This window comes from Crocodylus siamensis, chromosome 2 (assembly GCF_052110815.1).
Source record: "Crocodylus siamensis isolate JL-2025a chromosome 2, ASM5211081v1, whole genome shotgun sequence".
NCBI classification, from domain to species: domain Eukaryota; kingdom Metazoa; phylum Chordata; order Crocodylia; family Crocodylidae; genus Crocodylus; species Crocodylus siamensis.
The window spans coordinates 124700865-124724747 of record NC_143396.1 but is presented as its reverse complement, the minus strand read 5'-3'; the positions used below and the strand labels follow the sequence as shown (position 1 = coordinate 124724747).

Here is a 23883-nt window from a genome sequence, read left to right as displayed (position 1 = left end):
CCAGGAGGAGAGTTTTTCAGCAAATACGTATATTTCAGGAATCGCGGAAGTGGCATCTATGCAAAATACCAGCCACAAAGATGTTTGTTTGGAGAAAACGTTTGTTGTAATACTTTGGAGAATCCCTGGACGGTCAGCCATCTCTGCCAGCATTTTCCAACAACATTACTGAGGAGATTGAAGTCTGACAACACTTCATGTTATAGAGCAGCCAGGCTGGCATGGGCAGAGGTTGGAAATGATAATAACTTAAGTCATCAGGAGTGAAGCAGTAACCAGTTAGTAGGGGTGCACGTGGTTGGAGAAATGGACATGTCCTAAAGTTATTTACTACCTTGCTTCCACCATAGTTATCAGTAAATCACAGAGAAACCAAAACATTTTGGAGATGTGCTGAAATATGCCTGGGCAAACCTTTCAGCATCCTTTAATCCATTTCTGCTGCTTGGATCTTTTCGCTTCCTTTTTTCCTTTTAACTCCCCCCTTCCCTATCCTTGTCACTTGTGTTCCATTATGTACACATTTCTGGCTGATTTTGCCTGCCTAGGCCTTATCAGTTTTCTCCTTTGCTCACTTCGGCTTTCCCTCAAACCACTGAACCCCTACCTCCAGCCTGCCATGCTACGTACCCTCTACAAAGGCAGGAAGTCTCACATTTTTGGCATCTTCAAATCTTATACTCACTAGTATATCTCAGCTGGAGTCCAAATGCATTATCACTGGACAGCAGTGACTGCAACAGCCTTGTTGTAGACTCAATAATGCATTGAAGGAAACCGCGCCATAACTGGGCAAGATGTACTTTGGACTAGATTCAGAAAGAGTACTTAACATAACCTTAGAGAATGGCTATAGTTTATATCAAAGTTTTGGATGATCTGAAGCAGTCTGCCCATTCTTACTTCTCAGCAGAGCACATTTGTAGTAGCTGGGTATGTTCATTCAGCATATGTACATACATGCATGCAAGCACACATGCACATTCTCCTTCAGCAAATATCATCCAGTAAGTTGCCTGCACACAGGTAGATGGAGTCAACAACACTCAGCTTTCCCAAGGTGGAAAAGATACCCACCATTTTGAAATTCCATGTTATAAACTGAGGATAGAGAAACAGGCATTACAATAATTCTCATACCCTTTGTGAGAAGGACACTACACACTAAATATCCCTCCAGTTCTATTTTAGCTAATAAACTCTTGTTCTCTACTATGCCATAAAAATATTCCAGTACAAATAACCCAGTCTAGGCAGGGCATCTCTTCGTAGAATATTAAGAGCAGATTGTCAAGAAATCAAGATTATCAAAGGAAAGCTGAACATTTTCCAGTGCTCAAGAGCTTTAACTACTGTATCACATTAATCATATTCTGTTCCTAGTTAAGTCCTGTACATTAACTCTCAAACAAACAAACAAACAAAAACCCTTCACCATGTATACTGAATAAGGCATTTTTGCCCACCTACAAAGCTTGAAATTGTGGCAGATTTGGAAATGTGATAATAAGTTGAAAAAACTTCCATTTTAAAGCAGCTGAAACCCCAGACTTAACCATGTACACACAATTTATTAGATTTGGCAGGATAACAATGTTGATACAGGAAGAAATGTGGCTAATTTTAACACTTTGGCCACCACCTTTTTCTTATTTGGGCAAATGGCTCCATAGAAAGGGTAGAAAAAAAAACAGTGCAAAAAATTAGACCTATATTTTGTATGTCTACTTAAAAAGGGGGGCTGTGTATGCAAAATGTGGTCTGTGAGCAAACAGTCTACAAATACGACCCTTCATATGTGTTTTCAATTTAAAAAAAACTGAAGAGGTCTTTGGAGGCTTTCTGCTTTATCAGTAGGGGCATGTACAGAAGATCTTTGCTACTTATCAGAGTGGAACAGGATTTCAGGTAAATGAGTTTCTATCAAATAACATACTAGTTTTTAATTAAATACTCCTATTAAGGGACAAAGTATGTCTTCAGACAGTTCCCAAACAAAATCTGAATTTATAGATCCTCTGGGTGCTTAAAGCATTCATGTCTGTCAGTAGCTAGTCAAACTTCAGAGCAATTTTTATTGTGCAGGCTAGAAAAATCCAATGCTGCAATGCACATCTAAATACTGAAGGAAAGGACTGCATCACATTGTCTGAAATCATTCTGCTGAACAGAAAAAAATCCCTTTGTAATATTTGCTTGTAAATTTATCTTTTGCTTGCTTTTTGAAAAAGTACCTAACATGTTATATTACAGCAAAGGTCCAAGATATCATGCACAGGCTGAATCCAGCCCATGGAGCCCTATTATCTGGCCTGCAATGCTGCCTTGTGGGTCTCAGACTGGACCTGCACACTGCATGTGGGGTACACCAGACTGGAGTGTGGCACTAGTCTGGTGTGTGGGACCAATCCAGAGGATGTGCTACTAGCTGAACTTGGGGCTAGGCCAGGGCACATACTGCCTATGGTACCATGCTGAACTGGCTTTGCATGCTGGATCCAGTACGGAGGGCCAGTCTGTGGGCCTTATCCAACCAGAGGACTGCCAAGCACCACTTATCTGAGTTTGACAAAAGTTACAATAGTCATCTCTTCAACATGACTCAACTTGGACTAACCACCAAGATGAACTGTAGTCTGCTGATTTGTATGCAGACAAAAAGGTAACGTGCATCACTTTGGCAAAACACAAAGGCACAGACAGAAGTGACAATTTTTGCCTGAGTGGAGGGAGTTTGGTTTGGGATTTTTTCAGCCAGTGCTGGAAGGTGGGGTGGGTGGATTGGAATCCCTCTGAGGTGGGGGGACTCCAATTCACTCACCCCACCCTCTAGCACAGGCTGGGGAACACCCACAATGAGCTTTCTCTGCTCCCTTTCCCCTCTCCCATTCTGAAAACAGTGCTAGGGCTGGGAGGGAGAAGGGATGTTGCTAGAGGAAACCGTCTGCAGGAATAGCAACCAGCAGCTGGATTCTCCAACCCCTGGGACCCAACAGCAAACTTCTGTTGGGTCCAGGGGATCATTATAGCATTTCCTGTGAAGCTCCATGAGTTACAATGGGGAGTTGCTCTTCTGTGTGCACCTAAACAGATGGTTTATCCAACAGGATGCAGTTTTACTTACTCTTTTCAACATTAGGTTAATGGATTCAGCATTGCTGTATTAATTACTATTGCCCTTCACAAGTTTGGAGCATGACATGGGCCTACTCTGTTTCATTTGTATATAGCTGATCTCATATTATAACTGAATGCTCACAGCCAGGCTTGCAAATACTTCAGGTAATTCTTTGATTGCTAAACCTCTTTTTTAAAATCCAATGGCTGTAAGATTGCTTTTAATGTATGTTTTGACTGTAGAGTTCCCTGCCAGTGGTTCTACTATGAGTCATAGAATGGTGCCTGATCTACTATGTAAAGTAGACCACAGGAAGTAAAACCTAAAATATGAAGCAGTGACAAAAATGTGGTTAAAAGCACGGGTGGGGAGCAAGGGAAAAATCTATCAGTATTAACATACATCTTGGAACTAAGAGTGAATTACTTCTTGCATAGTGTCCAGAATCCTTGACCTCCGAAGCTACTACCTTGACTAATAAGATTATCGCTACTTCACTGGACTCTGTGTCCTGTATAAATAGATTCCAGTACACAAGGAAGAAGCCACAAGTCCTTCCAGTTTCCAGACAGAGAAATGAAATGCCACTCATACTCTGGTCTGGTATCTAGTAGCATAAGTATAATTAGTTAATATCCACTGTTTAGTTAGTAGTTGTCTACCTGTGGGAAAGATGAGGTAGAGAGAGAAGCATCTCTAAGATACAGGACAGAAGTGGAAACAATATTAAAAAACCTGACACTTAAAACCATAACCACAAGAAAGAAATTCTTAATAGCTGAAACAGTCACATTTCCTTACATCTGGAATTGTGTTAGTATATGTATGGATCATTCAACTATAAAAGCTGAATGAGAAAAGAACTAGAACACCCAGCCAGCCAGCATCTTAAAGGCAGCAACACATTAGCTGCATTACTAAAAAAGTGCAAATCTGACCTGTTTCTGACCTATGAATTGTGTGACATCCTGCTGGCTGAAAGGGTTTGCATTGTTTAATGAAACTATCCTTGTGCTTCACAGGCAGACTTGCAGCTAGTCAGTGAGGTATGGTCAGGTTGAAAAACGTAAAGAGGAGATGGGGAATACCTAATAGATAGCCGGTATAAAAACCATCCATAATCAAAATAACATTGACTTTGAGATATGATACTTCCGTAATTTTTTTCTAAATTGATATCATTGTAGAATTAAAGGTATGCAAGATGTGTATTTTACAGTTAAATTTGAGCAGGAAATCTTTAGAGACGTTCTTACCATGCTTCAGATGTAGGCAGCTGTCATTCTGGGGCCTGTACCTGTAGAAGATTGTTGTGCTTTAACAAATTTCCATTAAAGAGGGATTTTTTTGCACATTCCAAATAAGTTTTTATGCTATAATTATTACAGGGATTTGTTTTCAGTGCTTTTTGTGGTTCTTATACCAGCCATTTTTGTTGGGAGAAGTTAATTTTTTCCCCTTTCTTTAAAAAATAGCGGAAGAGAAGAGACCTCACTGATGCTTCGAGCCGACCTACTAGGCAGTTGTTAGTGTACAAAAATGTAAAGTATGATAAATTTTTTAGCTACTACCAAATTGTTAAGTGAAAGGTCTATTTAGTTTCCACTAAACCTACACAATATTTTACACGTTCACTTATGTCAAAATCCAGATGAACATGAAAGAAACCAAAGTAAAAGCAAGACAATGATGTTGGCAATGGATACATTCATCTGAAGTTAATATATTTATGTTTTCTCAGAAAAAAATGCATATTTTTCATATTTTTAAAAAAGGTGAAACAAAAATAAGTGTTAAAGGAAAACCACACGAGTGAAACTGCACATTTGTAAATACAAGCAAGTCACTTCTAACATACCTGATGCCGACTCCTGTAGCTTTTCTCTCTTCCTCTTCTTTTTCTTCCCCTAGAAAAAAGAGACAGTTTACTATACTATTAGATACATTTTCTTCTGGCAGAGGTGATAGTAGAAATGAATACAATTGCACATCTGAATTGTACTGGCGCTCTGTTTTTTAAACATGGCCAAAAGAGGTTTTTATAGCAGTGATTCTCAACCAAGGTACCATGGCACACTATTATGTGTGCAAACATGTTTCACAAGATCAACACAGAAATTTCAAATAAGAATCCATGGTGTTGAAAATTCTGACCTGTTGTCTTCGAGTTCTTTGCAACAGAAACACTGCTGTATTATTTTTCCATAGTCAAAAAAACGAAGTGAAAACTAAGAGTCGACATTTTCTAGGGGATGCCTCAAGTCTAAAAAAAGGCTGAGAACCACTCGTATACACAGTTGCGTTCTTACTGGAACACTGCCCCAAGAAGTGGGAACCCTGAGGAGCAATGCTTCCTTTTGCCTGAAGGGTTTCAAACTGATGCCCTCCCACCTCCAAGGAGTACAGCCTTCACCAGGCTAACGCCTAGTTTAGGATGGAGGCATGCTCCACTTCTCCCATTGCAATGGGGCCACTGTGCACTGGGTCAAACAATAATGCAAGATTCACAGGGCCAGAAAGAAGAAGAGAGAGTGTGACTGTAACCCCAAAGATGAGAGCAGGGTACTCTCCTGGGAGAGGTAGTCCTGGATTTTGATCTTTGCCCTAGGGCTACCTACAGTTAGAGATTACTTTGGGATCCGCCAGAATTACAAAGATATTAAATCCAAAGTAAAATTATAGTGAAAACTCAGCATAAAGGAGGAAACTAAAAAGCTATCCCCTAATTAAGAAATTTCACTACTGAAGGTGGTACTATCCTTCACGGAGGTTGCATTTTATTCACTTTGTCACATTTGATGGGATTAAATGGTGCCATGATCAAGAAAGGCAGGTACATCTTGCTCACATTAATAAAGAGATATATTGCCTACACTTCCTGCTTGCAATTTTGACATTTTAAATCAATTGATAGCAAGGGCTTACTTGAAATGATGACTTAAAATGCAGTTTGTGTTTATGAGTGACAGAGTGAAATGCTGTTGTAAGCAAGCAAAGTGTTTGGACAAAGCGATTTGTAAACAGCCTACTTAGCTTTTGTAACCAAATTGTTAATTCAAGAACCTCGAAGCACTTTTGCAGACATTAGACCCTAAATGCTTTGTTGTAGTGGATATTCTGCCTATTTCACAAGTAAACTAAGGCAGGCCTGTACCCTTACTTGCCAGGGTCATGACTTTTTCCCTTTTTGTCACCAAATATAATGAATCTGGATACATCCAAGGAAGGATTTAGAGGGAAACAAAGCTCATGCCTAATAGAGTAATTTTGTTAGCAATTTCCTCTTTTCCAATGAGGATATTAATGTAAGTCAAAGGTGGGGTTTTTTGTTTCAGGAATATCATGAGAGTGGGAAGACAGAAGGAACTAAAAAAGGTGCTTCAGGAAGATTGTCACTGTCAGTACTTCAAATAACAAAAAATGCACTTGGGAAACACTCTTGACATTTCTGAAAGAGCTTGTACAAACCAAACCAACTAAAATAGAGGAGTCATTCTGAGACTGGATTATGTCTAACATTATTTTGTAAACTTCAGGTGCTAGTGCATTTGCCAGCAGCCACCAGATTTAACAAATTCAACATTTTTCAGATTTTAGGTACTGGAGGAATGCTGTCTTAGCTTTTAGTCTGATCACACAAGCAAAGTAATAACCCAAAAAGAAAACACTCAAATGATGGCTGCTCAAAGAGAATGACTGATAAAATGCTCTCTGCTGAGCTGCTCTGATCATTGCCATCCCACCATATATAGTAAAAGGAAGAGGGACTGCAACAGTGTCCAAAAACATGCCATCCCACAAGATAAGTACACTGTCTGAAAATGTTGGTCTGTAACAAATTAAAGTGGGCACAAGTATAGAAGTAGATAAGAGATACTGATCTGTATATGGCATCTTGTCCTCCTATAATGTCCATCACTGGGTTGTAAAGAAGCTACTCCACAGATAAACAAGTCTCCAGGCCATCTGCTTTGAGTATAATGCCTTTAGGCTGTGGCCAAACTTGTAAAGTTCTTAAATTTACAAGATCATTAAAGAAAGACAATATATATACCCAACACAGTGCTTACGTAGGTTAACATAAGAGAATTGCTGAAAAATAAGATGTTAGACCACCAGCCTACCACTTTAAAAGATAACCATACATCATAAAGCTTGACTTCAGAAAGTATATGCCAGCCAAAGATGTGTGGGAGCTGGGGGGGGGGGGGGGGCACTTGTGGAGGGGTAACCATAATTGCAGTTCCTAAGTATGTGGTTGATTTTCAAGCAGGACAATGGAAATCTTCTTGCTTTTAAATACCTCTATTATACTACTTATTCATTTGCTTCTGGATGCACTTCAGTATAGGTCTGACATAGTTTGAGTACTGGAAACACAATCCTTATTTATCACATAACAGCTCATCAGCTAATTTACCTGTGCTAGTGACTATTTCAATGGCCCCCTCTAGATATTCATGTAAAGGCATGATAGGAGTTCATGCATGATCCACACAATAACAGTTGTGGGATCCAGCATCAGATCCTATTGTGCCTTATTGCTGGTGCAGGAGGGGCTCAAGAATACAATCCAGGGCTCCCCTTGCACCAGCATACTAGTAGCAAGCTGCCATGGCTGGGAGTCCCGTCAGCAGACAAGACTCATGCGTGGCAGCCCGAGGACTGTCAGTTGACAGGACTCCCAGCCAGAGCAGCCTGTGGGATGGTGCCATGGATCTGAGTGCCATCAGCTGTGGGAGATACAGCCGCAGTAGTGCCTAGTGCAACCCTGGGGCTGAGAGACCTGTCGACTGATGGAGCTTCCAGCTGCAGGGGCATAGACCCTGTTACATATGCAAAACAAAACTGGATAGATATCAGCTATAAAAAAGTTATTATAAATTTTCCAGTTCTAACTTTATAGCTGGATGGACCTTTAAGGCATAATAGTTAATTTGCACATGTAGCTAGTCTAAATTAATTGTGCAATAAGCAAGGTAATGTGTAGAGGAGGTCAACTTCTGGGGAGTAAAGTACAAAAATGTCATGGCTGGCCCCAGACTGGAAATCACCCTGTTTTTTCCACCAGAGCATGGATCTGCTCACCTCTGGCATGCTATGAAGTCCGTCACTTCATTGGGATTTTGGCTGTGTTGACAGCAACAGGCAATAGTTTATATTTACAATTTGATGGGAGTAGGGAAGAGGGATGAGTCTGTATCTATTTGAAATTAACCCACTAATTCAAAATAAGTATCTGTACACTCACAAAGTCTGATGGGGCAGACTTAAAAAGCTGGAAACTCTAAAAACAAGAGTGCCCTTATCTGAAGTATCACTAACTACCAAGCATCTCAGCATAGCATTTTTGTCTCATGGCCAAACATGACCATTAGTATGCTCCTAGCTGGACTTGAACATAATGATGGAGGAGCCAGCAAACTAGGTGTGCTGCCATGGAGACATGTTATGGCAGTCCAATTGGATCTACTTTTGGAGCTGTCCAGACAGACCAACAGCATAAGATACCTAGTTTATTCATCCATATTCCCTCACCCATTGCTGTTTCTACCATACAAGACACCGTTACAGGTACTGCACGGCTTCCCTCCATCAACCTGTGGACCAGGGCTCAGCAGATCATACAACTACACAAGAAGACTGAATGAGTTGCAGCTTGGAACACGCTTTGGAAATGAGAACTCTATGGTGAGATGCACAAAGACTGTGATGCAAGAGAAGAGCCTACAAATAGGCAATACAGGCTAATCTCTGACTGCAGGTGGGGCTTAAGAAAGTGGCAAATGTGCTAACAAAAGTGGGAGTGGGAATCAGAGAGGGGGGAAGTATTTGCTTTGGTGACTTTCAAATGGCTTCTGACAATACTTTTATTGCCAAGAGTGTTCCCCAAAGAGTCTAAGCTCACAAATAAATACCTGAAGACATAGGTACTTCTGGACCTGGGCCCTATTACTTTAGCATTCAGGTACCAAAACCACCATAAATGCAGCTATCCAGATTTTACTGAAGGGAAACTACAACTGAGAAACTAAGGCCGTGGACAAATGCTATATCTGTAGAGCTGTATATGCCCTTTCAGTGCTGAAAATAGCAAGGGTATATATGCCCATACTCTATGTGTAGTGTCACAGAATGGTACATCTGCCACAAAAAAGTTCTTGTGTCAAACAGGAACATCTCTGCAGCACTATATTTTATAGTGCCACGTATAACACAATGAGAGTTACATATAGAGCTACAGGCAGGCAATTTTTTGGTGTCCTCCAACTTCCTACAGTGCTCCACTCTGCCTCCTCGCTCCAAGGCCTAGTTCCCTGACAGCCAGCAGTGAAGACAGCTGCAGCCCAGCCAGGACCTGGAGCTGCAGCTCTGCTTGCTGCCACAATCCATCACTGAGCCAGTGGTTTTGGCACAGAGAGCTGCTGCCACTGTAAAAGGGGGTGAGAAGAGATGCCAAGAACCCAGAGTAGCAACTATCAAAGACATTCTGACCTCTCCCCTGCTGAGGAAGGGAGACTGGGAAGGCTGTCAGTGATCAGTCTTACTGAAAGACTCCTGTGGGGGCAGGGAGAGTGAAGAAGCAGTGCTTTATCACACCCTTGATAGTACACCACTGTGGCAACTTTGGCACTCCAGCCAGGGGGCCCCAAACATGTACACCCCCATAGGACTGTACTTTTGTAGCACTACAAGGTGCTAAGACATTGCAATACTACAAATAAATGTGTCCCTCAAGCCTGAGAGCATTTGATATAAACAAATGATGACTGTTACCAAGTACAGAATGGAATGGAGCCCACATCTCAGGGTCGGATGCCTCTTTCTGGAGAATCACAGGATTTATGTTTTATCACACAACACACAAGCATGAGGCATTTGATCTTTTAGAACAACTACCAAGCACAGAGGTTTGTAAAACTCAGATGCCTCTTCAGAAATCAATGGGTGATGGTAGTGGTAGGCTACATTTTTCAAGGCACTAAAATCTCAGCTTCCCACTGGGTTCCTGGAAAGCTCAATTCCATCTGAATATTTACTCACAAAACACAACGATAAGCCACAATGGATAAGGACCTGATTTTGGCAAGCTGATCTTTGACCTATCAGAACAGTAACTTAACATGAAGTTTAAAACTACATCCAAGCTGAGCATTTTATTATTAAACAGTGTAAATCCTGGCCTCTGCTTTAGATCTTAACCATGGTTTTTATCAGGTATAGCCATAGTAACACCCTTGCATGGTCCCTTTTGTTTGGGACTATTAAGAACTTTAGCATGCTTAGGCAAGAAAACGTCTTAGCCCTGTTAAGTGTAAACGTGCAACAAATATGAAACATGAAAAACTATTAATATTTTAATAGGTTGGGGGACTCTTTGAGGGTTTTGTTTTATGTTTTGAAAAGAAAAGAAACCTGCCAAATTTTGTAGGCTTTATTTTTCCAACGTATGAGCTATATTTGGGAAATGTGAAATTCAAGTTTGTTTCTGGAAAAGAGATCAGCTTCTATCACATTAAATATTAGATTTTCATACAGGGAAGTAGTTACTCTTCTCAAATCTAATGAGCACAAGATTTTATGAAGAACCAATGACCAAACACAAATGCAAGAAAATGTCAAGTTAAATTTGAAAAATATCATGATTTCAATATATCCATACATAATGACATGGATCATCAGGTACTTCATATGGTATTATCAGAAAATTCTTTACAGGTTGTGTATAGTTTGTTCTGTCATTCGGTTGCTAAATTCAGTGCAAATAAATACATCAGATAATTCTAAAATAAATCATTCTTTGTGTTAAATGAGAGGGAGTGTTATCATTTGCAAAAGAAAATGAATCAATCTATGACTACAGTTTCTAAATCTTGAAGTGCAAGAGCACTGAACTTTACCTCTAAGTAAAGATTTTCACAGAAGCTTTGAGAACTTCGGGCACTAAAAATTCCTTAGTAAAAATAAAAACGAATTAATACCTTGGAAATCCCCGATTTATTTCTACACCTCCCCATCCAACAACAACAACATTCTAGTTCGTAAATATGAGTGAATAGTATTAATTCAATAACAGATTAGGATTCTCCTCATAGACAAATACATATACGGCTAACATTGCAGATCCCCTAGAGTGTCTTTACTTCCTGAGCGTTTCCCAATTTAAAAAAAAAATATTCAGGTAAAGGAAACAAATAGTTGAAAAGACCCATCGAGCAAGTGGCTTACATAGTTGTCTCTTGCAGACCAGCCTGGATAAAGCTGCATGTGTAGCTGCCTTTCTTTACGAGCTAGTTCATAATATTTAGCTTGTTCTTCACGGGAGAGAGCGTGCCACTGCAAATAAAATAAACACGGTATTAAACCAAGAAATGCCTCCTACCCAAGAAATGCATGTCATGAACAAGTGTTTCTGTGACCTTTATTTTATCCTTTCCCATTGCAAAGAAGTAATTTGCTAGTGATTATGAACACCTGCATTTCCTAACCAGTTTTTGGGCACTTTGTCAGCATTACAACTGCCTGGAGCTAGACAAAAACATTATTTATAGAACTACAGGACTCTCCAAGTGATCTACTCACAAAGCCATGTTCTCTGACCATCACATAAAAAGCTCTGTTTTATTATGGCCACTGTAGCCAAAGGTGTCCTCATGTGATCATCTCCTTTCCATGTGTTTATGAAAACACACAAGTGTTCCTCTAGTCTCTCAATTCTAATGTAACGCATGGTAAATGAACTGCAGAATGAACAGCCCAGGGGCAGGGGCTGCCTTTCTGTTTGGTTAGCATCATGCACAATTCTTTTATAAGCCATTTTACAGTCATCAATGGCAAGGCAGTCCAGACAGCCAAAGTACACACTCATAGTCCCGCCCTGCAACTCTTAAGTGTGACCTAATGTACTCCCCTATTGCCCCCCTGTGTATGTCAAGCCTTGATCCAGCTTTACCCTGACTCTGCATGTAGATGCACTAGGAGAAACAGCAATGCAAATGTTTCTATGACACCAGAAGACCCTTTCTTTACACATACTTCACTTTGAAGGCCAAAGAAAGATGCTTTGCTCTCTTAACCACTTTTAAAATGTCGAAATTGAATTGTCAAAGTGGCAACATGAACTACCTAAGTCAGTATCTGGCAATTTTGTACTTGCTGCTGCACCTATGACAACATTAACTGAAGAGATTGCAGGGGGGAGTATTTTATGTCTGCTGAGTTAAGTTTAGTTTGCTATACATAGCTATTTTCTTGTTGGTTTAAATTTCTCACACAATATAGGAGAAAATTTGAAACACGAAAAAGCTATAGGCAGGTAACTAAAACTACTTTTAGCAGATAACTAATATGTTGGGTCAGTCTCATCTCCTTACTGCCTTGTTTTGTGACCCTCACATCTAACACAAACTGTTTACTATGTTTTCACTTGGCACATTTTATTATGCAACTAACCATAACACATGCAACTTATTTACTGCTTTCTGCCATGCTCTCCCCAAGACACTGGAATACTACAGAGCATAAAACATTCTAGAGGAACTAGCGTTCAATGTCTCTTCATATAAGCAAGGATTATGGCAACCCAGTAAAAGAAAAGTAACGTCTGAAGAACAAATTGCACACAAAGAATGCGATTCAAGGAGCAGGTAGATCCAACTAAGGCAGCCAGCTTTCACTAGACCAAGAGGCTAAGCTAGAAAGGTCAGCCTGCTTCAGCTAGCTGCCAGTTCAGGCATTTCTGCTCCAGTGCACCTGAAGTGAAAATGTTTAAGAAAATAAGAGAATGGCCGCATTTTCTGGAGATTATGCAGTTGAAAGCAAAATGATGCATTGAAACTAGCTGTCTAACCACAGGCTGGAAGGTGAAAATACTTTCTGATAAGGGAAATCTATCTTTCTCATCAAGACTTCATAGAAAGTTTACAGGTTATTTGGAGAAGTGCACCTGCAGGGCCATGAGAAGTTTCATTTTATTCCCTAGATCAAGGTCACGTGGCTGCTTCTGATGTGGCACTGCTGAATGAGTTCAATTTCTCACAGGCTTAATGGCTCATCAGTCAAACTCCTATGCTAACTAACAACAAAAATGGGATTTCCAAATCCTGCGTAAAATTTGCTTACATAAATACAGAGATGCCTTTGAAACCAAAGGTTCATATTTCTTGGAGGTTAGGTATTCACTGTTCAAATTAGAGATGTGTTTACTATTAATAAGATAAATGATTAAATTCATAGCAAGGTCATTTAGAGTCAAGAATGCAAATGTAGCCTGAACGAGACCCTCATTTGTGGAAATTGTATTAAGTGTGGAGTCAGCAGTAAAGGGACAACTATAGCCTAGATATACAGGTGTTATTGCTGCATTTCTTGGCTTTTACAGGCATAAGACAATGAGCTACATTTTATTTCCTCATTATCTTATGCATTTTTGTTTTTATTAAGAAAAAAATATTGTTAGGAGCCATTATGCACCTAAGTGGCCTTGTTATGAGCTAATTCTTTACAAGTGACCATAAAGCCAAAGGTTTTATTAGATTTGGCAGTTTTGTTGCATATTCTTGTGGGGGATGCAGCTGTTAACAGGTTTTACTGACTCCCACACAAGTTACCCATTTAAAATCTAGACCTTGGGGAGGCTCCAGGAACAGGAACTCTTTTCATTTGCAGGTAGCGTTCTCTCACAGGGGTCATGGTTCCTACCATACTATTTGTCACCTTGCATGTTTTTTCAGTTCAGACTAGAAGCTCTCTAGATGAGGAATGATGCCCAACTCTAAGTGGCACATGCAATGACATTATGACAGTGGGGTGTAAAGAAATTTAGGACAGACAGTAAACAGGTCATGTAGATAACCAAGGTGAGCATACAGTCGTTTTTGGGCCATTAATTAGAAAGTAAACAAAAGCTAAATAAATTTGTTCTGATGGCATCATTTGTCATCATTCTTCCTGGCATCACTGCATGTTTGCTGCACGTTATGCTAACCACAGCCTAGGCAAAGGTGCTGAGGCATGTGAAAGGAAGATGACAATACCAGGGCATCAAGGGTATGACTCAAGAATGACTGGAGAAGATATTAATGAATGCTATCAGCAGGGCCATGAACATAGTCGCAAGAAACTTGTGTTTGATATGATCAAAAAGGAGTTGTCAGTGAAGCGATTCGAAGATAGAGCGGAAAGAAGGAAGTGATTTTCATTGCAAGCCACTTCTGATATTTTGGTAGTTGCACTTCACGTGCATCCTGTTCCCTCTGAATGTCCCTCAAGATGATTAGAAAAATAGGTTATAGGAGTCAAAAAAGGACCGGCGTATGTCTCCTGTTAACCGCCCCGCCCCCGCCCCCCCCATTCCAGTTGGGGAAGCAAGTCTTCAGACTTGAATAGAATGACAGGTCTTCCCTGGTTAAGCTTGAACAAGATTTTCATTTTAAAAGATGAACTACTGGGTGCCCTAAAATCCACATGCTTATTTGTCTAGAAAACTGCTATGCCGCATAGGAATATTGGGCAGTGTTGGTAGTCCACAGTAGGGAGCCATTTAAACAGCTGATTCCAAAGACGCAACATCCTTAAAAACAGCATTTTACATAATCACCTCATTCTTCTAATTTTTGGGAGTCACACCTTGGATACAATCCTCCTTCAATATTAAATCAGTCAGTCACTAGGGATTTACCTCAGGCTAGTTTCCCTTTGAGGAAGGAAGGCTGCAAAAGTTAAAATAGAAAATCTGCAACTCCAGGTGTGTCAAACTGATCAGCCTTATAAAGAGATGAATTTACATGAGCAGCAAGGCTGTCTTTCTTGAAGCAAGTAAGTTTCCAAGCGACATTTGAGCCTCTCAGAGTGACATTCTGGGGTTCTTGAACCAATATTCATACACTGTAAGTTTGAAAACTGCTCTTCGTAGTCTTCAGTATCCATCTTGAACATTTCCTTTCCATTCTGTTGGAGTTCCTTTTGGAAAGTTTGCCCCACAACCAAAAATTTTAGTTGAAGATTTACACTATTTTAAAATATTCTAGTACAATTGATATCCATACATGGATTTTAGTAATCATGGAAATGTGCACTGACTAAACAGAGGAAAGATGAAAGACTCTAGTAGACAAGATAGTGTAGTCCTGTTTCCTGAACAATAAAACAGAGTGCAAATGAAGAAAAAAAAGTCAGGCACTAGGTCCCCACCCCCGTCAAGGAATTAGCATTGCACCTAACGTAGGCTCCCTAATAACATTCACATTTTTAAGTGTAATTTGTCCAAGGGATGTAAGAAGTGAGAGAGAGAGGTCTTAACTTGCAGTAAAGGGCTGGGGGACTATCAGAACATTGTCTTCTCAACCAAAAGCTACAATTTACCTCCCTGATTCAGGCTGGGCTGGGCACAACAGTGGTGGTAGTGGAAGAGGCATCCCATTCATTGCCCTGTCTCAGGGCAAAATGTGGAGGACATACCTCACATAAATGTGGAGTGGAAATAAATCCTTCCTCCCATATGTGTCAGTATCTGGGAGGTCCCACGTACCCTCAAGGTATGAACTAGAAAATTAAAACGCTAATTTTAAAGATGGAAAATGAGAACATATGAGCTAAATGCAGCAGCTTAGAGCTACTGATCCAGGCTGTGTTCATCTCCAGGGGGTGCTCTTGTTCAGCCAACATCATATAGCGATGAACAGGACATTTCACACCTCCACACTCAGCTCCATCATGTTCTGATGCCTGTGGACTGGCGGACAGGGCTAAGTTAGTGACAGTGACTGGACTTGGAGGAGTGGGTTTGGAGAAGACTCAGAATGTATAAGGTATGTGGAGAAATTAACACACTGAGTATGGAGCTAAAATAAGAGAAGTTAAGTAGTAATGGTAGAATTTAGCTATGCAGAAAAATGTCTTGAAACATAGAAAATTACTGGGTAGAAAGGAGGACTTCATCTGTCCCAAAAAAAAGTTGCAAAGGTCCATCCCCAAAATACATCACTTTGTTCCTTTGTCTAACCCTTCCCCAAAAGTGTCTAAGAACTTCACGCTAGTCCCTGAAAACCCTCCCCAGATTTTCAGCTAGTGTGTCCAGTGTTAATACCTACCTTTTTCAAAGTGGACTGAAAAGGGAGAACTGGATGGTAGAGAAACTGGAACCAGTGAAGGGACTCTCAAAAAGCTATAGTATTATGTGGCCAGATTAATCACTGCCAATGGGCAGAGCTGAACCATAGCATATGAGGATGTCCTCCATTTAAAGAAGAATAAGCCAAGGAAATTAAATAATGAAATAACTTTATTAATGAGGAACTGCACCCTTGTTTCATACCTTTCAGCATGAAGAGATAAATTAAATGTCAAATCCTGAAAACAGGAAGAATGAAGGTACATGCCAACCCTTCTTTGGGAGTACATATGGACTATTTGTAAAGAACCTTCCACAAAGGGGTCCATATCTCTTTGGCCTCCAGATGCTAACACAATATAAGTGATTCTAATAATACATAGTGCCTAATGAGAAGAATATTTGGAGGGGGAGGGGGTAGAAACAAGTTAAAATGACTGAAACAAGGTAAAAGGAGATTTGCTGGCACTTTCAAATCCAGTTCAGGATTTGCATCAAAGGAGAAGTGAAGTTTTTGTGATAATGCAGACAGAGGATTGAAAGAATGCTGACCAAGGAAAGCAAATTTTGATAGATCCTGGTACTAATTTGTATATTGTCCTTTGCAAAAAGTTGGACTGTAATAATACTGACACCGAAGTTGTCTCAGGTTCTACCTGCACAGGGGTATTTTACTGGCATAAGTCACAGGAAACAATACAACCAAAGTTCTCCTGATGTAAATGCGGCTATACTGGCAAAACTGTTTCACAGTAGTCTAACGAAAAACATCTGCCATGACTGCAACACTACAAAAACTTTACCAGTCCTGTCCTACTGACAAAGCTCCCTAAAGAAAATCCAGCTTCTGCCACCAAAAAGGAGTCCTTTTGCTAGCACAATCAAAGCAGGTCCCAAATGCTGTAAACTATGCAGTCTAAAGGACCCTCTTTGCTGGCATAGGTTGTGTCTATGCTGCAAGGGTTTGCCAGCATAGCTGCCAGTCAGGAATCATGCCTCTTTCCAGGCTGAGACTGCACAATATAGACCTGGCCTCAGAATAGAGAAAACCTGAAGGTCTTAGAACTTAAACATAAAACAGGACAAAGAGCGGTTTTTCAATCACATTATTAGCAAGTAGTTTGAAGTAATAATCTCTCAAATAACAAATGCAGAGAGACTGCATGTTGTGACAAGGAAACATGTTGTTGCTAGCACGGCCTTTGCTAGCCCATTCATACTGAGCATGGATAATTGTATAAGTCTCTGGTACTCCCTAGAGTTTGTATTTTACTTCTAAATTCACTAGGAGCATAATTTAGGTTCAGTGAGCTGATAATTATCAATAACATGCATATTTGAGGGGGAAAGTGAGAGAATCAGAACTAAACATAAGAAAGTCTAATTTGATGATATCTTTAACTTTCTTGCATGAACCAGATGAAGCTTATTTTAGGTTTCATACCCTGGGCTCCTATTCACTTATTTAATAATTGTAAACTAGTCAGTGCATCAAGCAGAAAGTTAGCCTTTGCATCTTCTAAAGAGATTCATAGGCCAATTACTAGTGTACGCACACATATACACAGATATATTACTGTACATACCCTTCTGCCAAGAATCTGGTTGATAGCTGCGCTCTCTTTCAGAGTACACTCCGCTACAACATTTGCTCTCATTTCTTTCATATACAACATGAAAGCATTCAGAGGTTTCTTAATGTGAGGTCTTTTTGGCTCTTGCTCTTTTCTCTGTTCATGCTGAGGCTTCCTAAAACGTGGTGGGGGGAAAAAAGATAGCAACTATTTACCTTTAGCCTAAAATATATTGAGAGGGAAATTTCTAAGCTTCAGGTCCAAATTGCCAAGTCTGAGCTATGACTGCAGCTCCTGAACTTATTGTTGTTAATGAATGAATTTAGTGTTCAAGGAGCTGGTTTGGCAGCAGTGGCCAAGTGGTGAAGTCTATTTCACCAATAAACCTAAGTACACCTTTGTAGCAGCAACAGTAAAGGTCCACACCTCTTTGCCAGCAACTTTTCCACCATACTCCAAAGGCAACTGCCATAGGTGAAAGGGTAGTTCAGTTTCTTTGCCCATTTGCTTTTTGGACCTTTTGCACTCAACTGCTAAACAGAATGTCAATTATAGTGGGGACTTCTGCTCTAGGGATTCATGAACTGATGATCAGGTAGTTTATCTTCAGACAGGCCACCAGCTTTTGGCAACTATTGCCCCGAATCAGATTCAAGGTAGTGGTCTGGAAGTCAAGCCTCCCTACCTTTTCACTCCTCCAAGAAGACATTCACTTCCCTTCCTTAGTGTTAATAAAGAATCAGAGCACTCATGAAAGACACTGGTTTTGTTTAACTCTTCAGCCCTACTTTTAACTACAGACTTCTGAAGTGTTTTCAGAGTAAGGGCTAGTGCAGAAAGGCAGACTCACACATGCATTAGCTCGCTGTCATTGTGCGGATGTTCTTGTTTCACTTGAGGCGTTACAATAGCTGGATGAGGGATTCCAGTTGTGTGAGGGCCTGGAGGTCCAGGAATCATATGATGTGAAAACCTAGGAAAAGAAAACAAGTACAGAGATTCGTAACAATAGCAAAGACTGGCTGAGAGCAGTAAGATGCCTCAAACACTATTTAGTAAGAATGCGTAAAAATTACTTGCCTAAGATTTGTGCATTGTATCTGGTTTATTTCAAAATCAGGTCAACATTTTGGTTTCAACAATGTATGTTATTACCTTTCAGGTGAAGAGTTTGACAATGCACACGCAGAAATGCAACGCATACTGTTGCGCTGGATAACAATAGAAGTACACATTCCTCAACCAAGACCTGCATGGCCACACCAGCATCTCAACGCTCTTAGAATATCCACCACCAGCCAACACAAAAAGAGGGAACTGCCATGCAGAACAAACCAAAAGGGAAGAAGAGTCCTTAAAAAAAAAAAAAATCCCATAGATGATTTTTTTTCCACTTTACTTTGAAAAGCAAGTGATTCTGTCTTGAAAGTGAAGTGATAGTCTTAGATAATTAATTTTGGCTCCACCTATGCTCTAACTCAGAGCATTTTTTACTACTTCAGCAAAACTACAGTATTCTGGGGCAAGGAAGACAACTGGTTCTTGTACTATCAACCCTTCCTTTCACTGTGCAAGGGTGCCAAAAAAAAAAGTCCTCCAAAACAACTGAGCTCAGTCTTGGAGGTAGTGAATTTTGTTGCCTCAATCCAGTAGACCACTTAAACACGTTTAATTTTAAGCCTAAAAACAGTCCAGTCCCAATGACATTAAAGCAAGAACATGCTTCAGTGGGTTTGCTAGACTGAGGATGAAGCAGGCAGCCTTTTGCAGGATCACGCTCCTCTGACTCCATATTATAGCCATTGTGTGAGAAAACTCAGTAATCAAACAAAATGGGGTGATATTTTTGTTATGGAGTAGAGTAGGTATCTTTTTTTCCTCAGACGCTTTAACTAAACCACGCCTGCTGCTCACCTACAAAGGCATAAGGAAAAATAAAGAGCCCATTATTAAAAAGGGGTGACTGCCATCATGTATGACCTGGACTATCTGAACCCCAGTGTAAGATACACATCTTCTTAAAAGGGCACACAAAATGCAGGAATGGTATTTGCAACCTTGTGTACATCAAGCACAGGGTACAGAAGCCGCCTTTCCAGAGTGCAAAGCATTACACAGAGAAGGTTCTGAGTGTGGCACGGCCAAGTTTCAGTTAGCACTGCTTGCTTGCATTTAATATGGAGACACAGTGCCTGATTCACACACCAGTGTAGACTGACCTTGTTAGCATTGCTTTCAAAAGCTTTGGGCTAAGAAACACCTACTTTAGAGTACGTTTCCGCATGGAGTGGTACCCAAACTATTCAAGGCAAACTGCAGAATTAAAGTACAGAATCTAAACTCGGAACAGCGTATTTTATCTGACTTCACACTTGGGGAAGTGTTCTACTATGCTGTGGCTAAACAGTGAACTATTTTTGCACATTTTAGAAAAAGTGATTTGAATATTAAAAATACTTACAAATTGTATTTTTAACTAATTCTAATATGTCAGTGGCTGCTTGGAAAATGTGAAATGAGACCAGTGTGGGATCCAGGCAAAACTGTATGTGCACAAACATGGTATATAAAAATTATGCGTAAGTTTTTAGCTGACTGAAAAGCAAGCAAAGGCAGACCAAGATGCAAGCAGAAGAGCAACTTGCCCTCTAATGCCAGCAGTTACTCCCCAGTCAGTCATTCAGCTCCTACACCTACCTGGACATGGAAGGGTCGACTGAGAGTGAGGATGGGTAGGGCTGCCTAAATCCACTCGAGATGGGATATACAGGCTGACCTTGCCTGAGGTCACAGAAGAAAGGAACCCATCAATAATATGATACTGTGTTAAGTTACCCTAGAGTTACAGACACCTGATGGGATCTTGGGGTTACAGCATAAGAATTTATCTGCAGTGTATTACTGCTAGTGAGTGACCACCCACCTGCATTATAAGATTGCTCTCCCTCTCCCCGCAGAAAAATTGCTGTCTACTTTTAATGTACTTACATAAGCATGCTATAACACGAATACAAGTTCAGAAAGAATATTTGATCCAGCTTCAAAAGACAAAACCCAATCAATTCCATTCAAGCAGTTATTGACATATTTAATGTTAAACCAAAACTAAAAGATGGCTTTGTCAAAGCTGATGGCCTTTATAACACTCAGGGCAACAGTTTTCACACTTTTAAGTGAGTGTATGTCGCAGGACAGGCAGTGCTTAAAAGCAGGAAGGAGGGGAGAAAAAAGGTGATGGAAACCTTGGTAATGCTGCTGTGCAGAAGTGATCCAGAAGAAGCAACACTTAATGGATTGGGGGCATGTCCAAGCATGTGAGAGGACTGCTGACAAGATTCTCCCCAAGCTTTACAAGTTAACTAGTCTCTCCTTCTCTTTACGTCTTGGCCTAGTTGTTTCCATGTCCCCCACCCCAATCATCACATCAAGAAACTATTCAGCATTTGACCAAAGCTGGAAAATAAATGGCACAAATCATCTTGCAGGGATAGAGAGTGGCCATTCAGCCAGACCAACGATTTTGTTTGAATCACATGCTTCCACATTTTAATTCCCCCCCGTGCTATTAACTTGCTGCAGGGCTTCCAGCACGATTTCAGGCCTGATTCAGAGTACAGAGCACAGCCTGCCAGGTGTCGAACACACAAAGCTCACAGGATGCTCAGCACTTCACCTATTTTGTCTGCCTGGGCATCTTTTCCTCGCACTAAATCTGAATGCTTGCACTTCCCTACCATGAACGCATTTGTGCAAGACCTGAGGGAAGCAGCATGATTCATTTGGCAGGGCAAAAATCTGAGCCCAGGAAGGTGGATGCTGAATTTACATAAGCTGCCCCTGTCCTCAATATTCCGTTTTTCCTGCATAAGTACATATTTCTCAGCGGTTCTAAAGGGCTCAACGATCCTTCAGCACCAGAGGGGCTACATCATATTTCACTGTTACATGACCAAGTGGCACTTACACGCCCCATAACTGCAACTTCTGGTGCTCATGCAGTTTGATTCTATTTGCACGTGCATAGCAACACTTGCCTTCAGCTTCTGTCTCAGCATACTCAGAAAATTGCACTCTGGTTGTGTGTAGGCACCCAAGCAGAACAGAATTGCCTAGGCTCACACATAATGTTGTGCACGTCCCAAAACTTTAGATGCAGAAAAACCACAATTGCAGGTGTCTGGAAGAGGCAGCCCTTCCACCTTCTAACCCAATAGCCTTATGGTTACAATACTTGCTCAGACCCTCTCCCACCCTCCAAGAGGTTTTGATGCCACTGTACCTTACCCTTCCCAACAAATGTGCTTGGACCACCAAGTTGTAGGCACTCTCCATCCTTCCCCTTGAAGCTGACCCACTGGGCAGCAGGAGGGGAAGATACCATATTTTCTTGCATACTGCATGTCCCCAGATAAAAGATACACTTTGTGTTTAGGAAGGCTGAATAAAGAAAAAGAGATTTTTCTAGAATTATGGCTCCACAGAGCAGGGACAGAGCCTAATCTTCAGCTTGTTCACCCTCCCTTTCCTCTTTAGGAAAAAGCTACAGTTTTAACCCTTTCTCAGCTAAATTGTCAGCAGCTCTTGCCTGCTCCAACAAAGGCTGAAACTAACTGCTGCTGCTGAAGACCAGACTCCATGGGCAGAACTAGAATTTTGGAAAAGAGCTAAAAACAGTCTACAGGGCTGTGAATTAAGAGGAGAGAGATGGGGAGTATCTAACACACAGCAAGCATAATTGCTGAAGAAAGGATAGTGTGATGATTAGGAGTATCAAGGCCACTAGAAACGAGTCTTTCAGGTCACAAACACCTGTGGCATTAAAAGTGAACAACAGGAATTGGGTAGAACAGGGGTATCCAACATATTGTCCGTGTGCTGCGTCCAACCTGTGGGTCTCAGATTGACCCTGCATGTAGAGCTGGTTTGGCATGCAGGCTAGACCTGACACTGCAGGTGCTGCATGCAGCACAGAGGTCTGTCTGGGATGCGTGCTGCATGCGGGCCCACGCTGACCAGCCCTGTACACTGACTCAGGGAATGGTTTGGATCAGGCTGCACTAGAGCTAGCATGCAGAGCCACTCTGGCAAGGTGCCACATGCAGCGTGCACCCCATGCTGACCTCTATGCCTCCTGCAGCACACACAGCTAGCCCATTCCAGTGTGCCAGGTGCAGCACACACCAGCCCTGCTCCAAGGCTTGCATGGGGCTAGCACAGAGCTGCAGGCGCAACCTGCTAGACTAACCCTGCATACTAGCTCCAGCAGACACAGACAGCCTGGGGCCCAATCCAGACCAGCCCCACAGCCAGCACACATCCCATGCTGGCCCCATGAACCACGTGTACAGAGGGAGCCCCATAAGGCAGATGTATACTGCACATAGTGCGTGAGGCTAAATCAGCCACACACACTGCTTGAGGCACCCTGCTGGACCAGCCCTGCATGCTAGATCCAGCACTGCCTAACCCTGATCATGGACCAGCCCAGCAACCCTTATGCAGCTGGATGAGTTAGACCCCTGAGGTAGATTGTAATGAGGCATGAAGTCAATTAACTTCCTCAGTACTGTACTTCCTGAATAAAAATGCCACCTCTGTTGCCTAGCAATTGGTTTTAAACTCTGGGTGGAGCAAGAATCTAAGTGAGGTATGGCTGCTTAGATGTGGATCTGCCCCTGGCTCTGCTTCCCCCTCCAAGCAGTTGCTGGACAAAGAGAAGGAAAAGTAGCAGCAGCCATTTCCATCATCTCCATGCTTCTATTCTGGGTAGAAAAATCAGCTTTCATGCTTAATGCTTACCCAGTTATGGAAGACTAATTTTGGGGAGGACAGACGCATGTGGTATGCAAGTAAATATGGTATACAAAGTTAGGAGGCAAAGAGTAAGCCAGAAGGAGGGTGGCTCAGTGAGGCAGATGCTGGCTGGGAAGAGGGGGGAAGAGGGTTCTAGCCCCACATCCTAATGGGACAGAAACTAAGCCTACTGCTTTTTATACAATGAATAGTAAATGCAAGATGTAGAAAAGGGACAGAGACCAGAACCCAGAGAATCCCTCTCTCTTACTGAGCCACCCACCCTG

At 41.3% G+C, this 23883-nt stretch overlaps 1 protein-coding gene across 5 annotated transcripts in view; it reads right to left on the bottom strand.

Moving 5' to 3' along the window:
• LEF1 (lymphoid enhancer binding factor 1) overlaps window positions 1–23883 on the bottom strand; it is a 102658-nt gene that overhangs the window by 7422 nt on the left and 71353 nt on the right. For 2 of the 5 annotated variants that reach the window (XR_016440821.1, XM_090036730.1), the window contains exons 6-11: window positions 20501–20584; window positions 18654–18776; window positions 17816–17978; window positions 11348–11455; window positions 4977–5025; window positions 4375–4415 (exon numbers count right to left, since the gene is read on the bottom strand). Coding sequence is in view for 4 of the 5 variants with exons in the window: in XM_090036730.1 (XP_089892856.1) it covers window positions 4381–4415; window positions 4977–5025; window positions 11348–11455; window positions 17816–17978; window positions 18654–18776; window positions 20501–20584 (562 nt within the window). In the remaining variant the exon portion in view is untranslated. The remainder of the gene's footprint in view (window positions 1–4374; window positions 4416–4976; window positions 5026–11347; window positions 11456–17815; window positions 17979–18653; window positions 18777–20500; window positions 20585–23883) is intronic. The other 3 variants (XM_090036729.1, XM_090036732.1, XM_090036731.1) reach the window with 3 other exon arrangements.